Source organism: Trachemys scripta, chromosome 2 (genome assembly GCF_013100865.1).
Source record: "Trachemys scripta elegans isolate TJP31775 chromosome 2, CAS_Tse_1.0, whole genome shotgun sequence".
Taxonomy (NCBI): domain Eukaryota; kingdom Metazoa; phylum Chordata; order Testudines; family Emydidae; genus Trachemys; species Trachemys scripta.
The window spans coordinates 29,889,083-29,903,120 of record NC_048299.1 but is presented as its reverse complement, the minus strand read 5'-3'; the positions used below and the strand labels follow the sequence as shown (position 1 = coordinate 29,903,120).

At 40.5% G+C, this 14,038-nt stretch overlaps 1 protein-coding gene across 3 annotated transcripts in view; it reads left to right on the top strand.

Moving 5' to 3' along the window:
* The window catches only part of SVIL (supervillin), a 204,768-nt gene that overhangs the window by 67,304 nt on the left and 123,426 nt on the right, over positions 1-14,038 (top strand). The window contains exon 1 of one of the 3 annotated variants that reach the window (XM_034760145.1): positions 995-1,092. The exons of 1 other annotated variant lie outside the window; for it this stretch is intronic. In XM_034760145.1, the coding sequence (XP_034616036.1) occupies positions 1,031-1,092 (62 nt within the window). In that variant the 5' untranslated portion in view covers positions 995-1,030. Of the gene's footprint in view, positions 1-994; positions 1,093-14,038 lie in introns of those variants that run through there. One more of the 3 variants, XM_034760143.1, reaches the window with a different exon arrangement.

Below are 14,038 nucleotides of genomic sequence, written 5' to 3'. Positions count from 1 at the left end.
TGTAATTGAGAATCTCCCTATCAAATGGAAATTCCATGACGTTTTTTGTTGTGGTTTGTGTATTTCGCCTTCCCCATGCTTAGCTGGAATGTTGTTTCTTAAATGGGTTTAAAACCTCTGAGTATTTCACACAGACCATACATTGTAGGAGCCATGAAACCAGTTGCTACTTTTATATTTCCCCCTTCCCCGCGCCCCCCCGTGAGGAACAAGTAGTCTCCCAGCCCTTAGAGTTCTTGGTGGTATTCACATGTGCTTTTCATGCAGTCAGATCACTTCCTAACAACCTTCAAATTTTCTAAGGGTATGTCTACACAGCAAAGAAAACCCTGCAACTAGCCTGTGCCAGCCGGCTTGGGCAGGGTGGGAGGGTCCCATAGCTCAGGCTCCAGCTGGAGCCCGGAAGTCTACACAGCAACGAAACAGTCCTGTAGCTCAAGCCCCATGAGCCTGAGTTGGTTGGCCAGTCACAGGTATGTCTACACTGCGAAGAAAAACCCTAAGAGGGTAAATCCTGCCTCACCATGGTATATCACTGCAGCAGGGTTGGATGGTAGCTCTTGAGATGGGCCCCCAAACTATGTGGATCCGTCAGCCACTCACCCTGTGGATAAGAAGCATGGTAGAATTTGGGGTTACTGCAGCGTGCGGGGGGTGAGGGTGGGGTTGTTTTGCCTCTCACCAGCATACAGGCAGTGTGTTTCTCAGGCAGTGTGCTGGGGAAAGTATTTTGGCCCTATTAAAATGAAACCAATTGGGACTATTGAGTCACTGAAAGAGTGAACTTTTCCCTCTCCCGGAGGGAGGAAAAACAAGGCTGGACAAAAACTATGTGGGTCATTTTAGGCTTGCACAGAAACATGAATATGCTAAATAAATGAGGTATTTTGAATGGACCAATAGGGATAGCTAGACAGAGGGTACAGGCAGTGCTTTTATCCCACAAGAGGGAGGAGGAGTGTATGAGCCAGAAGATAAAAGCTGAAACAAAGCCATGCTGTGTCCCTTTGAGTTATTCACATAACACTGGATGGTAAGGCTTTCTGCTCCTGAGACACAGAAGTGGGGTCATGATTCTAACAATGGACACTGGTAAGTTGCATTAAGTTTGCCTTTCTCTGTATAACATAGCTTTTCACAGGAAGGAGCAAAGCCAGTAGCTGACTTTTTTGTAAGTAAGGCAGTTTCTTACAAAGCCTGCAATAAACTTGGCATAGTGTGTGTATTATACTATAATTATTCCATGACTGTTACGCATTGAAACATGGATCCTCTCTGGAAATATGAATCCATGATACCACAATGAGCATGTTAATACGAGCCCTTCTGACTTCATTAAAGGGACAGTCATCATGGGTCTGAATTACAGCCACAGTGTCTCACTTCTAGAGAAGCCAAGATAACTGTCCATGAAAGGTGTAGGCTGAATCACATCTATACTGTGAGGTATCATGAAAGGAAACCTATGACAGTAAGCAAAAACTAATGGTGACGCTAAAATTTGTTAGCTGTAACTCCTCAGGGTCTTTGGGACCCTACAAAACTTGTACTGTGTGTGATGGGATCGGAGCACTTTTACAAGATTCAGAACCTCTTCCTGTGATTTGTACTACTAAGGCAGCTTGTGTGAAAATAGGATCTTAACGTTGTCCTTTTTTTTAAAAAAGGAACAGTTCAGGAGGGTGGGAACCACCTGTGTTGGTAGTGACAATAAACGTACTGTTTGGCTGTGTAGTGGTTTGTGTGAAATGAATTGGTAATCTCAGTCCAGTTTCTTATTCATGGGAGTGGTGTCTGTGTCATAAGGGTCAGTCATTTTTAGAAGTCTTCAGATAAGAGAGCCAGGATTTAAATGGATATGGAGAGAGCACCAATTCCCAGAACTTCTGCTGTACTTGTGAATAAATTGTTTGTTGCTGCTTTCTGTCTGATTCCCATCACAAGCAGATTATTTACTCCAATTTAATGAGTATAGTAATGTAAGAATTATTTTGAATCCCTTCTGTTACCAGTCACAGTATACTCAGTTGTGGTGGGAAAGGGGAGGCTACAGATCTTAGAAATCATTTTATTTACAAATAAATTACTTTTTAGAATAATGTTCAAACGGAAAAACAAAACGGTTAAGACAAAGTTCTGAATACTTGTCAGCCCAGTGCCTTTCTCCAGTAATGTGCATCTGGCTCCATTTGGATTAATATTTATTCTCTAGGGCTTGAGGAAAAAGTTGTCTTCATGCCCTCTTTCAGTTCTTGGCCTTTCTGATCAGACTTCAAAAGCAGGCCAGCTGAGGTGATTTGTTGATGGACATTTCTTCACCAGAACTGAGCAAAGATTACAAACACCTTTACTTAAGTCACCAGCATTTTCCTGAAACTAGTAACCTGGTTACAATTAAAACCAGTGACTCAGATGTGGTGCTCACAGCGTGCTAAGCGCTTTGCAGACCAGGTTGAAACCAGGACCTTGCCACTGTGCAAGTTGACAATGTGCAGAATGAGGAAGGTGATGAAATGCAACACAAGCTAACTGGTAGGTTTATCCATGATTTTCCTTCTAGGTTTTGGGGATTTTCAAACATTGCTTCATTTTCATTACAGCAGCACCTAGAGGCCCCAACCAAAATTCAGGTCCTCATTATGCGAAGCGCTGTGCAAACTCATGGTAACGGGGAGTAGTATTCCCATTTTCCAGAAGGGGAACTGGGTCACAGGCTAAGTGACCTGTCTGAGGTTGCAGAGAGAGAGGCTCTCTCAGAGCTGGGACTTAAACATAGCTCTCTCAAGACCTAATCCAGGGTCTTCTGCAAGACTATCCTTCTTCCAAGCACTGAAGTTTGTAGGCTTTATGGAAGCAGTTGTGGGCTTGTTTGTTTCCTTTGTAAGGATGAACCTGAGCGAAAATGTGGAAGCATATAATTTAATCTTAAAGATTACATCTAATTTTATACTTTCAGTTTAAGAAAATTTACTTTAATTGGCATGTTCTTTCCCTGTGATGATGAGTAACTTAAAATGAAATGCTGTTCGGGCACCATTATTTTTAAGTCCTCGCTCTTAAATTTTCCTCAGGACAATGTCACTATTTTACACTTTTCCAGGCGTCACTGTGCTTCAGAGGTGCAGTTAATATTTTTAGAAAGTTACATTGCCTTACATTGGTAAAACATAAAAATTGCCAGTGGCTTCAAAATGTTCAGGTTTTTAAATGATAGTTCTTTGTTTTTTGGTGATGGAAAACACTTCTAAATATTTCAAAGGAAACATGGTACTTTAAGCATGTATAAAATGAAGGTCTAAGATTTGCTCCAAGGATAATATTTGAACATTTGGTTTTTGTTTTTAAAAGTCATGGCAAGATATCTAGGCAGTTCAATCCTCTCACTCTAATAACACTCGAGTTGTTACAGCGTTACTATCTGCTCAATTTCACTTGCATTTAAAACTCAATTTGTTGTTCGTTCTACTATTTACTTATTTTATATCATTTGCTTTGCAAGTCTGGGCTATTATTTTGTCTTGGACATCAGATTGTTAAACTGCTTTCTTGCCCACTAAAACTGCTGGTTTTTAAAAGGATTTTAAGAGATACTATTTTAATAAAAATCTTTACTCTCTCTCTACTTACTTTCCATTCCATTCCCAGGCCTGCCTCATATCTGTAATTGGCTTTCTTTGTTTTATTGCTCTCTAGTTTTTGCTGCTTTTAATTTCTTGGTTTGGTGAGAGGATGTAAAATGAAAGCTGCAGGACATAGTTGATAATATAATTGGATTTGAAGTAACTACAGGCTAGGAGTGTTGCAACAGCTGATCTGATCCTTCTGAGTTTCAAGAGCTATTTATGGTAGATTAGCTGGTATCAAAGCTCTACTGTTCAGCCCATAAATGGTTGGTCCCATGTGAAGTTGCCACACTGCATTTGGCTTAGTCCTCGGAGGTTGGAGAGCCTGTAGTTTTATGTGGATAAATCAAGTGATGGATGGAAACACTAAAGGCAGATCAGGGAACTACATTGTTGAGGACTTTAGACGGCTGAGGACATTTGAAAGAAGAGTTTTGCTAATAACTTTCTTCCCAAATATTTCAGAAGCAGCACTTGGAATATAGCTTTTGCATATTTACTCTATTTGGCACCCACATGCCATAGGAAAGCACCGTTCTAAATTTATCGGTCTCTGAATCATCTTGGCTGCAGATGTTCTTGCCAAACTTGCATGTTGATATTTGGTAACTTGAGTGAGGTGTCATTTTTGTTTTCTTAGCACCTGAATGTTTTATATGCTTTGAAAAGAAATTTTTACTTGAAGTGAGAAACTTCTCCAAAATAGTGCTATGGAAGTCTAACTCTTACTGTTGGCTAGAAGGAGTTGCAATAGTTCTGTGACTATTCTGTGAAGACTTTTTTTCTTTTTTTCCTATATAAAACCAGACAAGCAGTTTTTAAAAAAAAACAGGATTTTGAAGTAAGTAACACCTCTTTCTAAAAGCTTGAAAGCAGATGTTTAAAAGTCAGTTGTTTTGAGAGTGTTTGAAGCTTTGTCAGGTTGAAGTGTGAGTAGTTTTTTCCAGCCTGTGCATGCCAGTCATTCAGTCTTCCTTTGAGGCATTTTTATTCTCGTGGTTTTGTTTAAACGAAGAGTTCATTTCACTATGGATGGAAAGTCTGTCACTGACTGGATTGTGTGTGAAGTGTGACACTTTTAGAGTGTATTAACCTATAATACCAATATCTCAAATTGGGTTAGGAATATTATTTAAGTAAAAGCTATTTCAGTGTGTTTTTCCCCCTCCTGCTCCCCGCAATATTTTGGGGGAGGTGTTGTAAAACCAGTACACCTCTACTCCAATATAACACTGTCCTCGGGAACCAAAAAAATCTTACTGCGTTATAGGTGAAACTGTGTTATATCGAACCTGCTTTGATCCGCCGGAGTGTACAGCGCCCCCCCTCCCCCCGAGCACTACTTTACCGCGTTATATCTGAATTCATGTTATATCAGGTCGCGTTATATTGGGGTAGAGGTGTACTTAAATGTATGATTTGAATCTGACAGAAGACTTACAGTAGTTTACATGAGATACAACAGCTGCATTTTAACAATTGCTAGACTTGGAAGTTTACTCGGAATACTCATCTCCAACTCTCCAGTTTCCACTCTTTTTTCACATGTTCTCTGGCTTTCTCCATTAACATACCTTGGCAGAAAACTGGTTGTGCATTCGTTCTTGACCACCAGCACAGCATTATTAGCTGCTGAATCTTTAGGGTTTTTCTTTCCTTGCTCCCAATATGCCCCCTGATGTTCTACCTTAACTGGTTTAGAGACACTAATTTACAAAACATCCTGTGAACAGGGCCGGCTCCAGGGTTTTGGCTGCCCCAAGCAGCCAAAAAAAAAGCCACGGTTGCGATCTGCGGCGGCAATTTGATGGAAGGTCCTTCGCTCCGAGCAGGAGTGAAGGACCGTCCACCGAATTGCTGCCAAATAGCTGGACCTGCCGCCCCTCTCCGGAGTGGCCGCCCCAAGCACCTGCTTGCCAAGCTGGTGCCTGGAGCCGGCTCTGACTGTGAAGGAAATAAAAATACTTATCCCCATTTTAAAGATGGAGGAACGGAGGCAAGTAGTTTCCCAGGAGCTAGTGATCATGAGTACATCTCTCAGTTCTGTACTTGAACTGCAAGACCATAACCTTTCCTCAAACAGCTCTAAAAACTTGTTCCCATAATATACCCACTATCCCTTCATGAGCTTGTGTTCTCTTCAGGTGTTTCACTATACAGCATCAAATGGACCAGACAACTAGCTTTTATGTATTAAACTGTTAACAGTCCTCTTTCATCCGTTGGTGAGTGGAGGTAAGACATTTTTATTACAAAAAAAACAAAAACTTTTTTTTTTTTTTTTTTTATGCACTTGAATTTTGGTAAATACTGCTTGAATGCCCATTGAAACCTTTGCACGCAGTCTAAATCTGTCCAATATATTACAAAAAGATGGATCCTCCCCAGTACCGAAGCTGTGGCCTTAGTCACATGCTGTATCAACCGAAATCATCCTTCAGACACCATGTCAGCTCGGTCTCTGACAAGCAGAGGTTAGTTTTCAGAGTAGCAGCCATGTTAGTCTGTATCCGCAAAAAGAACAGGTGTGTTCTCAATGTCTTTACTATCTTATCTCACTAAAACTCTTAACTCTTTTATAAAATAATTCCTCCCCTTATCAGTTGGTTGACTAGGTTTGGATTTTAATAGCAGCATATTCCAAAACTTTACCTCTTCACATAAGTCAATTACTCCTTGTCACCTGCCACTGAGAAAGATTGTTGGTAATAAATCCTATCACTATATTAACCTGTACTGTGCACTTATAACCACACATTGACGGGTGAAGAATTTCTTTTGGAAAATGTGTCGTCTGCTTCTGAACCTGACCCCTACATGGTGGTTTTGGGCAGGAGAATTGGGACTAACCCTTCTATGAATTAGGAATTTACAGGACTACTGCAATATTCAAACATACATGCGGATGTGGTAAATCTTATGTATCAGTTCAAATCCAGGGTTACCATCCTGTAAGAACAGAAGGACTGTGCTAGAATCCTTAACCTTGGATTTAAGCTCAAATGCACTAAAGATGTAGCTGGATATTTTAGAAAGCATTTTGGTTAATGAAAAGTAACATTATCGGCCCCTCTTCATACAACGAATTCTCAAATTACTAAGATTTGGCAATTAACCAATCCCCACCACAGATAACCAGGACAATAGTCATTCTGTCAAGCGTTAATAATTCTGCTTTTTAGAAATACTCTTTTCCCTCTGTCACATTCCTAGCAGAGACTAAGTCTGTGTACGAGTATTTTGAATTAGGGGCTGCATTATTCAGTTAGGACTACAGGTGTGTAGCTCTGGCGTTCATGCAAAACTCCTAATCCTGGTGCTATTTGGGGGGGAAGAGAGGGAGGTAACTTCCTTATCTTTAATTCATTAAAGATGTCCAAAGAATTCTATCTTCAATTCATTATGCAGAAAGGAAACATTACAGTATGAACTTGATATACACTGAGCCTCTGGGATTCTTGCTAAGAAAAAGTGAAATGGCATTTCTCCTTTGTTTTACTTATTCCAAAAGTATGATGAACCCAGTCTGTTGTAGTGAGATGTCAAAGATGCTATGGTTGAGTCATAGGTTAAGAGTCACTTGCCACCACAGAGAATTAAGGTGCATTCTGCAATCACAGTGGCTTTATTTGTGAGGGGAAAGAATCTGTGTATCATTTAAAGAGAGAGCATACGGTATGTTGTAAAAGCAAATTGGTCCAGCATACACATCATTAAGCATCATGACCTGAAGTTGTTTTCCTCTGGAGATGCATGTTCTCCAAGTGGGGATGTGAAGGCTTTTTTTAAAAAACCAGGACATTTGCTTATGCACATTTGTGTTCTCACTGATGTGTGGAATTTGTTTTGACATAGGAAAACTCACTACCTTCATTTTTTTCTTATAGAACAGGTCCACCAAACCAGTTCATCCAGGTGAATTTTAATATGAAGAATGTAGCTAAAGAAATGAAAAAAATACTGCCATTGTCAACCTACTTGTCCTCCTTCCCCAGTTTGTCAATTAATGACAGGTTGTATATAGCATGGTTGTCATTAATTATAATTGTGATTTGTAGCTTTGGAATGCAAAGGTGTAGCTGGGTACCTGAGACATCTCACTTTCCATAGGCATTGCTTGTGATGGAGGGTTTTTATTCAGACTGCCTTTCTCCACTGGGAAGGACTCTGCCCTCTAGCCAGAACTGAAGGGCATAATTTCCTCTTAAAGAAGCAGTAGGCAAGTTTTTCTTCCGCTTTTTAATGACCCATTCTTATCTTTGTGTTAACTCTAAACTATCTATTTGAAGTAACTGAAACGCTTGAAGGTCTCTGGTTTTCGTGAGCAAAGCCTGTTCCAGTTGGAATCTGCCTTAAGCAGATAAGGATGCATTGGGTAACTGATAAAAATGCTTTGTTCAATGGAGTCTTTCAGCAGAGAAAACAGGAAAATTATATACTAAGCCTTTACTGATGGGCTTCGATTTATTAATGGAAGACATTTTTTCTTTGTAAGCTTGAATTGTTGTATCAAATCAATTTTTTTAAAACTTAAATGAAAGAAAAGACATTACATATCCAGATTGAATGAGATTTCAGTTTCTAATACTTTTTAACAGACTTTATTCAGGTATTTGGAGAAGTGCTGTGTAGACTCTCGGTAGATCAGAGAAAACCGTGCATGCCAAAGAGCAGTGGGGAGTTAACCGTATTATTTGTATGGAGTTAATTATTACCAGATGTTCATTGTGATTATACCTGCAAAATCTACTGTTAGAAAACTACTGGCATTCAGCTGACAGCTGTAGGATCTCATTTTTTGTTTAATCCTATTGGTCTCAAATGTAATAACTTTTTTGAAGGATGCACTAGATAATTTAAGATCTATTTTCCATTGTGGTGGAAATGGGGTATGAGGTGTAGTATTTCAAAATGAGATTAAACACACAAGAAGTGCTCTAAAGTACGTTCAGATTTCATGTGCTTTACATGAGTTTTCCTTTCAAGGTCTCTCACTTATGGCAATCTGTTCCATTAAGCCGCCAGGGAAAACCTCAAATAGTACTGTGTATACTCTTAATTAACTAAAAAAAAAAAATAACCTCAACCATTCTATTGTACTGAAATAAGAAACCTAGGCGCCAAGGCTAGTGTTCACTGGGGCACTGAAATGGTGGTCTCATGCTTACAACGTGGGACTGGCAGTAGGGACATCTAGGTTCAATTCTTGTCACTTTTGGTGACAAAGTCACTTAAATTGTTTCAATTTTTACAGAGGGGGGGAAAAAGAAGGTTCAAACAAGTAACTATTACCTAACCCCTAATGTGTGCTACAAGGCTGAGTACCTTTGTTTGGAGGCTGCTATAGAAGTTCGCTAATGAATAACATCTTCAGTTTGTACACTTAGGGCTGGTCTACACTGGGGGGGTCGATGTAAGATACACAACTTCAGCTATGGGAATAACGTAGCTGAAGTAGACGTATCTTATTTCGATTTACCTCGGGTCCTCACGGCGCAGGATCAATGGCCGCAGCTCCCCCGTCGGCTCCGTTACCGCCGCTCACCTTGGTGGAGTTCCGGAGTCGACGGAAGCGCGTTCGGGGATCGATTACTATCCGCCGATTTGGCGGGTATTCTGGGTGTACCCTTAATCTGTTAACTCTGTAACACCACTTCCCTAGGTGCATCATCAGCAGTCTTTGAACCACAGACCTCTAGATCTAACCGGTACTGCCTCAGCTAAGGCCCAGGCGTTTGGTCTCAAAGCCAGTAGCAAATTTACAAATCTCCGTGATCTGGCTTTTAGTGAGGGATGGAGAGTCATGCTTCAAGTTTTGATTACACTTGCAATATCTCTATTGGTTTGAGTTGCCTCTAGCCACATACAATACACACATGCTGAAAAGATAGATGGTTGCGTGGAGGGGGGTGGTTTGCAGGAAAAGGATGACATCGAACAGTACTCCAATGTGTGTTTATATCCACACTATTTAGAAGACATGTAGAGATGCTGACCCAGAAACTCAGTGGAGTAACTCTAAGCAGTGTAACGAACTTCTTAAGCTAAGGCGAATGCAATACACTGCACGTTTTCAGAATCCTGTTTCTACATTGCCTTGAAGTAATTTTGAAGTAAATTAGCTAAGTATGTGTTCCTTCTTCAAGAGCACATAGCATTCAAACCGACAGTTTGGGGGAGCAATTGGAAACACCAGACGCTGGGATTTTTCAAAAGGGCTAAGCGCAGCCTATTTCCTTTGCAAACCATTGGGATTTCAGCACCCAGCTCCTTGGGCCCCATTGAAAAATCACAGCCTAAAAAGTGTCTCAGATGAAGTCTCCCATTTGGATGATGCAAATTGACATTTTTGAATTAAATTTAGCCTTCGCTGCTTCCTGGGTTCTGAGCAGCACTCATGTTGCTTTTTTTAATGAAAAAGTACTCATATGAAATTTTATTTCAGCCTATTTGCCATTATGATCTCACATAAACTCTGTTATGTTCATGTAGCAGGAAGCCCTGTTTGCCTTTAAACCCTATGATCACGTCCCTGATTAGTCGTGATATTGCCTGCTAGGTGAACTCATAACATTTTAATGCACAATAATTCAAATTAAGGTGGCTGTAATGGGGTGCACTCTGTCCCTGTGACGTTGTGCAGTCTATATGGTTTTATAAAAACTTGATAAGTCAATATAATGTAACTGAGATAGTTTTAGAGAAAATACGGTAATAAGTGAATGTAAGTAACTGGGATATGCCTCATGCAAAAGGTCTCTTGTAAGGTATCATTACAAAGCTTATAATCTACTGAGTATGATCATCTGATTTGTATAAATGTACCACTCTTGTATCTAAAACTAGAAATATAAAATGTAACTCTGAGGGCCTATTGTAATTGTGTAAAGTGTGGACCATTAATGATGGTTTGGAATCTTGATGACTCCCATTGTCTGCAGATGGCTGTATTTACCTGTGAGTCTTCCTGTATATGTGTGTGCTGGCAAGTGAGTAATGAAGTCTTGCAGTGACATGTGATCATGTCACCTGAACTGGAATCCATCTTTAACCTGGTGCTTTTCCAGTGAGGGGGGGTGGAAACCCAGAGAGACAAAGAGTTCCCGCCTTATGCAGAAGATATATAAAGGGGGGAAGAGAAGAGAGAGGGAGGGAAGCCATCATGAAGAATCCCCTAGCTACCACCTGAGCTGCAACAAGAGCTGTACCAGGGGAAAGAATTGTGCCCAGGCCTGGAAGGTGTCCAGTCTGAGAAAAACTTACTGAAACATCTCTGAGGGTGAGATTATCTGTATTTAGTTTGATTAGACATAGATTTGCGCATTTTATTTTATTTTGCTTGGTGACTTACTTTGTTCTGTCTGTTACTACTTTGAACCACTTAAATCCTACTGTCTGTATTTAATAAAATCACTTTTTATTTAGTAATTTACTCAGAGTATGTATTGATACCTGGGGGAGCAAACAGCTGTGCATATCTCTCTATCAGTGTTATAGAGGGCGAACAATTTATGAGTTTGCCCTGCATAAGCTTTATACAGGGTAAAACGGATTTATCTGGGTTTAGACCCCACTGGGAGTTGGTCATCTGAGTGCTAAAGACAAGCACGCTACTGCGAGCTGTTTTCAGGTAAACTTGCAGCTTTGGGACAAGTGATTCAGACCCTGGGTCTGTGTCTGGAGCCGGACGGGAGTGTCTGGCTCAGCAAGACAGGGTGCTGGAGTCCTGAGCTGGCAGGGAAAACAGAAGCAGGGGTAGTCTTTGCACATCGGGTGGCAGCTCCCAAGGGGGTGTCTGTGATCCAACCCGTCACAGTCCCCGTCCTATGATGCCCCGGAAACCTCTCAGACTCCATCAGTAGGTGGAAAGTTCATGTGAATTGATTTATATTCTCATCACCAGTACCAGTACAGACTCATGTAGCAAAATATTTTTTCTTTCCCAAGGGCTAGGGAGGAACAGAGGTCTACCTTCCTTAAAATGTCAGATCATACTGAGCTCAGTTAGCCCAGGTCCTCCCTCCTCACTTCCTTCTGGTGTCCTCTTTTATGCCCCTGAGCTAATAGCTAATTGATTCATCAGCTCTCCCAGATGGATCAGCTAATTAGCTGCATATCTCCAATCAGCCTTCTCCAAGGGAACTGGTTGGTGTCTAAGTGATCAGAGTGCTGGCTCTCCTGTTAGCTTCCAGCACTCTGTCACAGTGGCCCCAACTAAAATTAACTACACTGACACGTCCCTCATTCAAAGCAGTCAAAGGTTTGCTTTTCTAATTTTAATCTTTTCTTGCTTTTTGCTATTTGATTTATTTTTTAATGTAGTACACTGCAGTCCTGTGTCAGGAGCCTGAAATCGTCAGAGTAAAGAGGGGGTACATATTGACATTAATCTACCAAACTATCTTGCTATTGCTTATTGCTATTATATTTTTTACTTCAGTAAAATTAGGGGGAATGTAATAAACACTTTTATCTGATTTTACAGCATTATCCTGTAGCTTTTTAATGGAAGTCACTTGCTGAAGTGAGGTTCCGAAGTAAATAGAATGTTGCCTTCAAATTTTCCAGGTTATTGTATGGCCTCTGTTATAATACTGGAAATGGATAATTGGATTCCAAACTTGATGCATCACACATCTTTAAAAGTCCAAAAGGTAAAAGGACATGAAGAAATACTACATGACAATATAATTTTATACAAGTAAAGATTACACATAGCTTTTAACCTCTAACTCGATAGTTTGACTCTTCTGGCTTGAAAAAGCGGACAGCGTCATCTTAGCATCCTTTTTGTCACATTATTGTTGGCACATGAAGTCCCCAATATTGGCTTACCTTATTTTAGTAAATAAAGGTTTCAGAGCACAATACCTATCATGTAACATTATCTATGGAGAGGGTTCCTGAAATCACTAATTTGGGTCGGATCAGAGGAAGGTATTTGGAAGTTGCACAACCCACAAAGGTGTTTGATTAGCATTTCAACCAGGACTTTCCTCATGACTGATTTGGTTTCCGATGGGTGACGGGATGGATCACTTGATGATTACCTGTTTGGTTCATTCCCTCTGAAGCACCTGGCATTGATCACTGTTGGAAGACCGGATACTGGGCTAGATGGACCACTGGTATGACCCATTATGTCTGTTCTTATGTACTAATTGGGGATTGACAAAGCACTGTTAATTGTAGAGCTACTGGAAATGCAAAATCAAATTCCAGATTAGGAAGAAAGAAAACACTGATGTATGTTTTGGTTACTGTTGGTAAACTACAGCTCATAATAAAGATCTGATCTACACCCAGAACTTAGATTAAACTAGCTATGTCATTCACAGGTGCAAAATTCAAACCCCTGAGAGACCTAGTTTAAGATGACCTAAGTCCTGGTGTCCACACTGCTAGGTTGATGGAAGAATGCTTCCATTGACCTAGCTACTGCTTCTTGAGGGGCTAGATTTACTACGGAGATGGAAAATCCATTTCTGTCGCTGTAGCAAGTATCTACACTATAGCAGCATAGCTGCAGCAGTGCCACTGTATTACTTGTGGTGTAGACATACACAAACCGCTGGTTTTGTGGCTCATTACAACGATTTGTAACACTCCACACTGCCTGTTACCCTTAATTGCCCCTATTCATCCTTTATGAATACAATCTAACCCTTAATTGTCCACTTCATTTCAAGTGACCCTTTACAACCAGTTAGAAGAACATCTTCAGTTTGGGGACAAAACTTTGTCTAGAATTCTGAGGGTTAACGGCGGCTACTTTGTGAATAACTAGCTGCCTCTGGACCTACAATTCAGGCTAGATTAATGTGTATATATAAAATATAAGATATATTATATATTGGGCATGAATTGGAGGTCCTAGTGTAGGTAACATATATATTTTGGCTCATGGGAACTTACCAGGTTCACTGAAGCAAACAAAAGCAATTGGTCTCTGCAGAAACATTTAAATGACTAGGTACTTCTAAATCATACCAAAGGCAATTAAGTGTTTTATTAGACTTCTGTAATGAATTTGGAGCTGCCTGTAATTTATGGATGCTGTATCTTGACGTTCACTGTGTGCATATATCAATTCAAATGCACCTAGGAAGAGGGGAGGTGGGCCTCTTAGCAAACACTTGAGACAATGCAAGAGGCCATTCATTTTTATGCTCTTGCTCAGCTCCCTCCTGGGCTTGCCAGACTGGCTTCTTCAGGAATGACTTGCTCCCTGTGGAGGGGGTTGGTCAAAGGATCCAGGAGATTTTAAAGATCCTTTGTTTCTTGAGTGGAAGACAAGTTTTTGGGACTGTACCTAAAATCAGCTGTGAGAAGGTCTGAGGGAGTTTAGTCCTTCCAGGGTCTCCATGAGAATAGTTAGATTCTAGGTAAGATAGATATGCAAGTAGCCCTTTTTG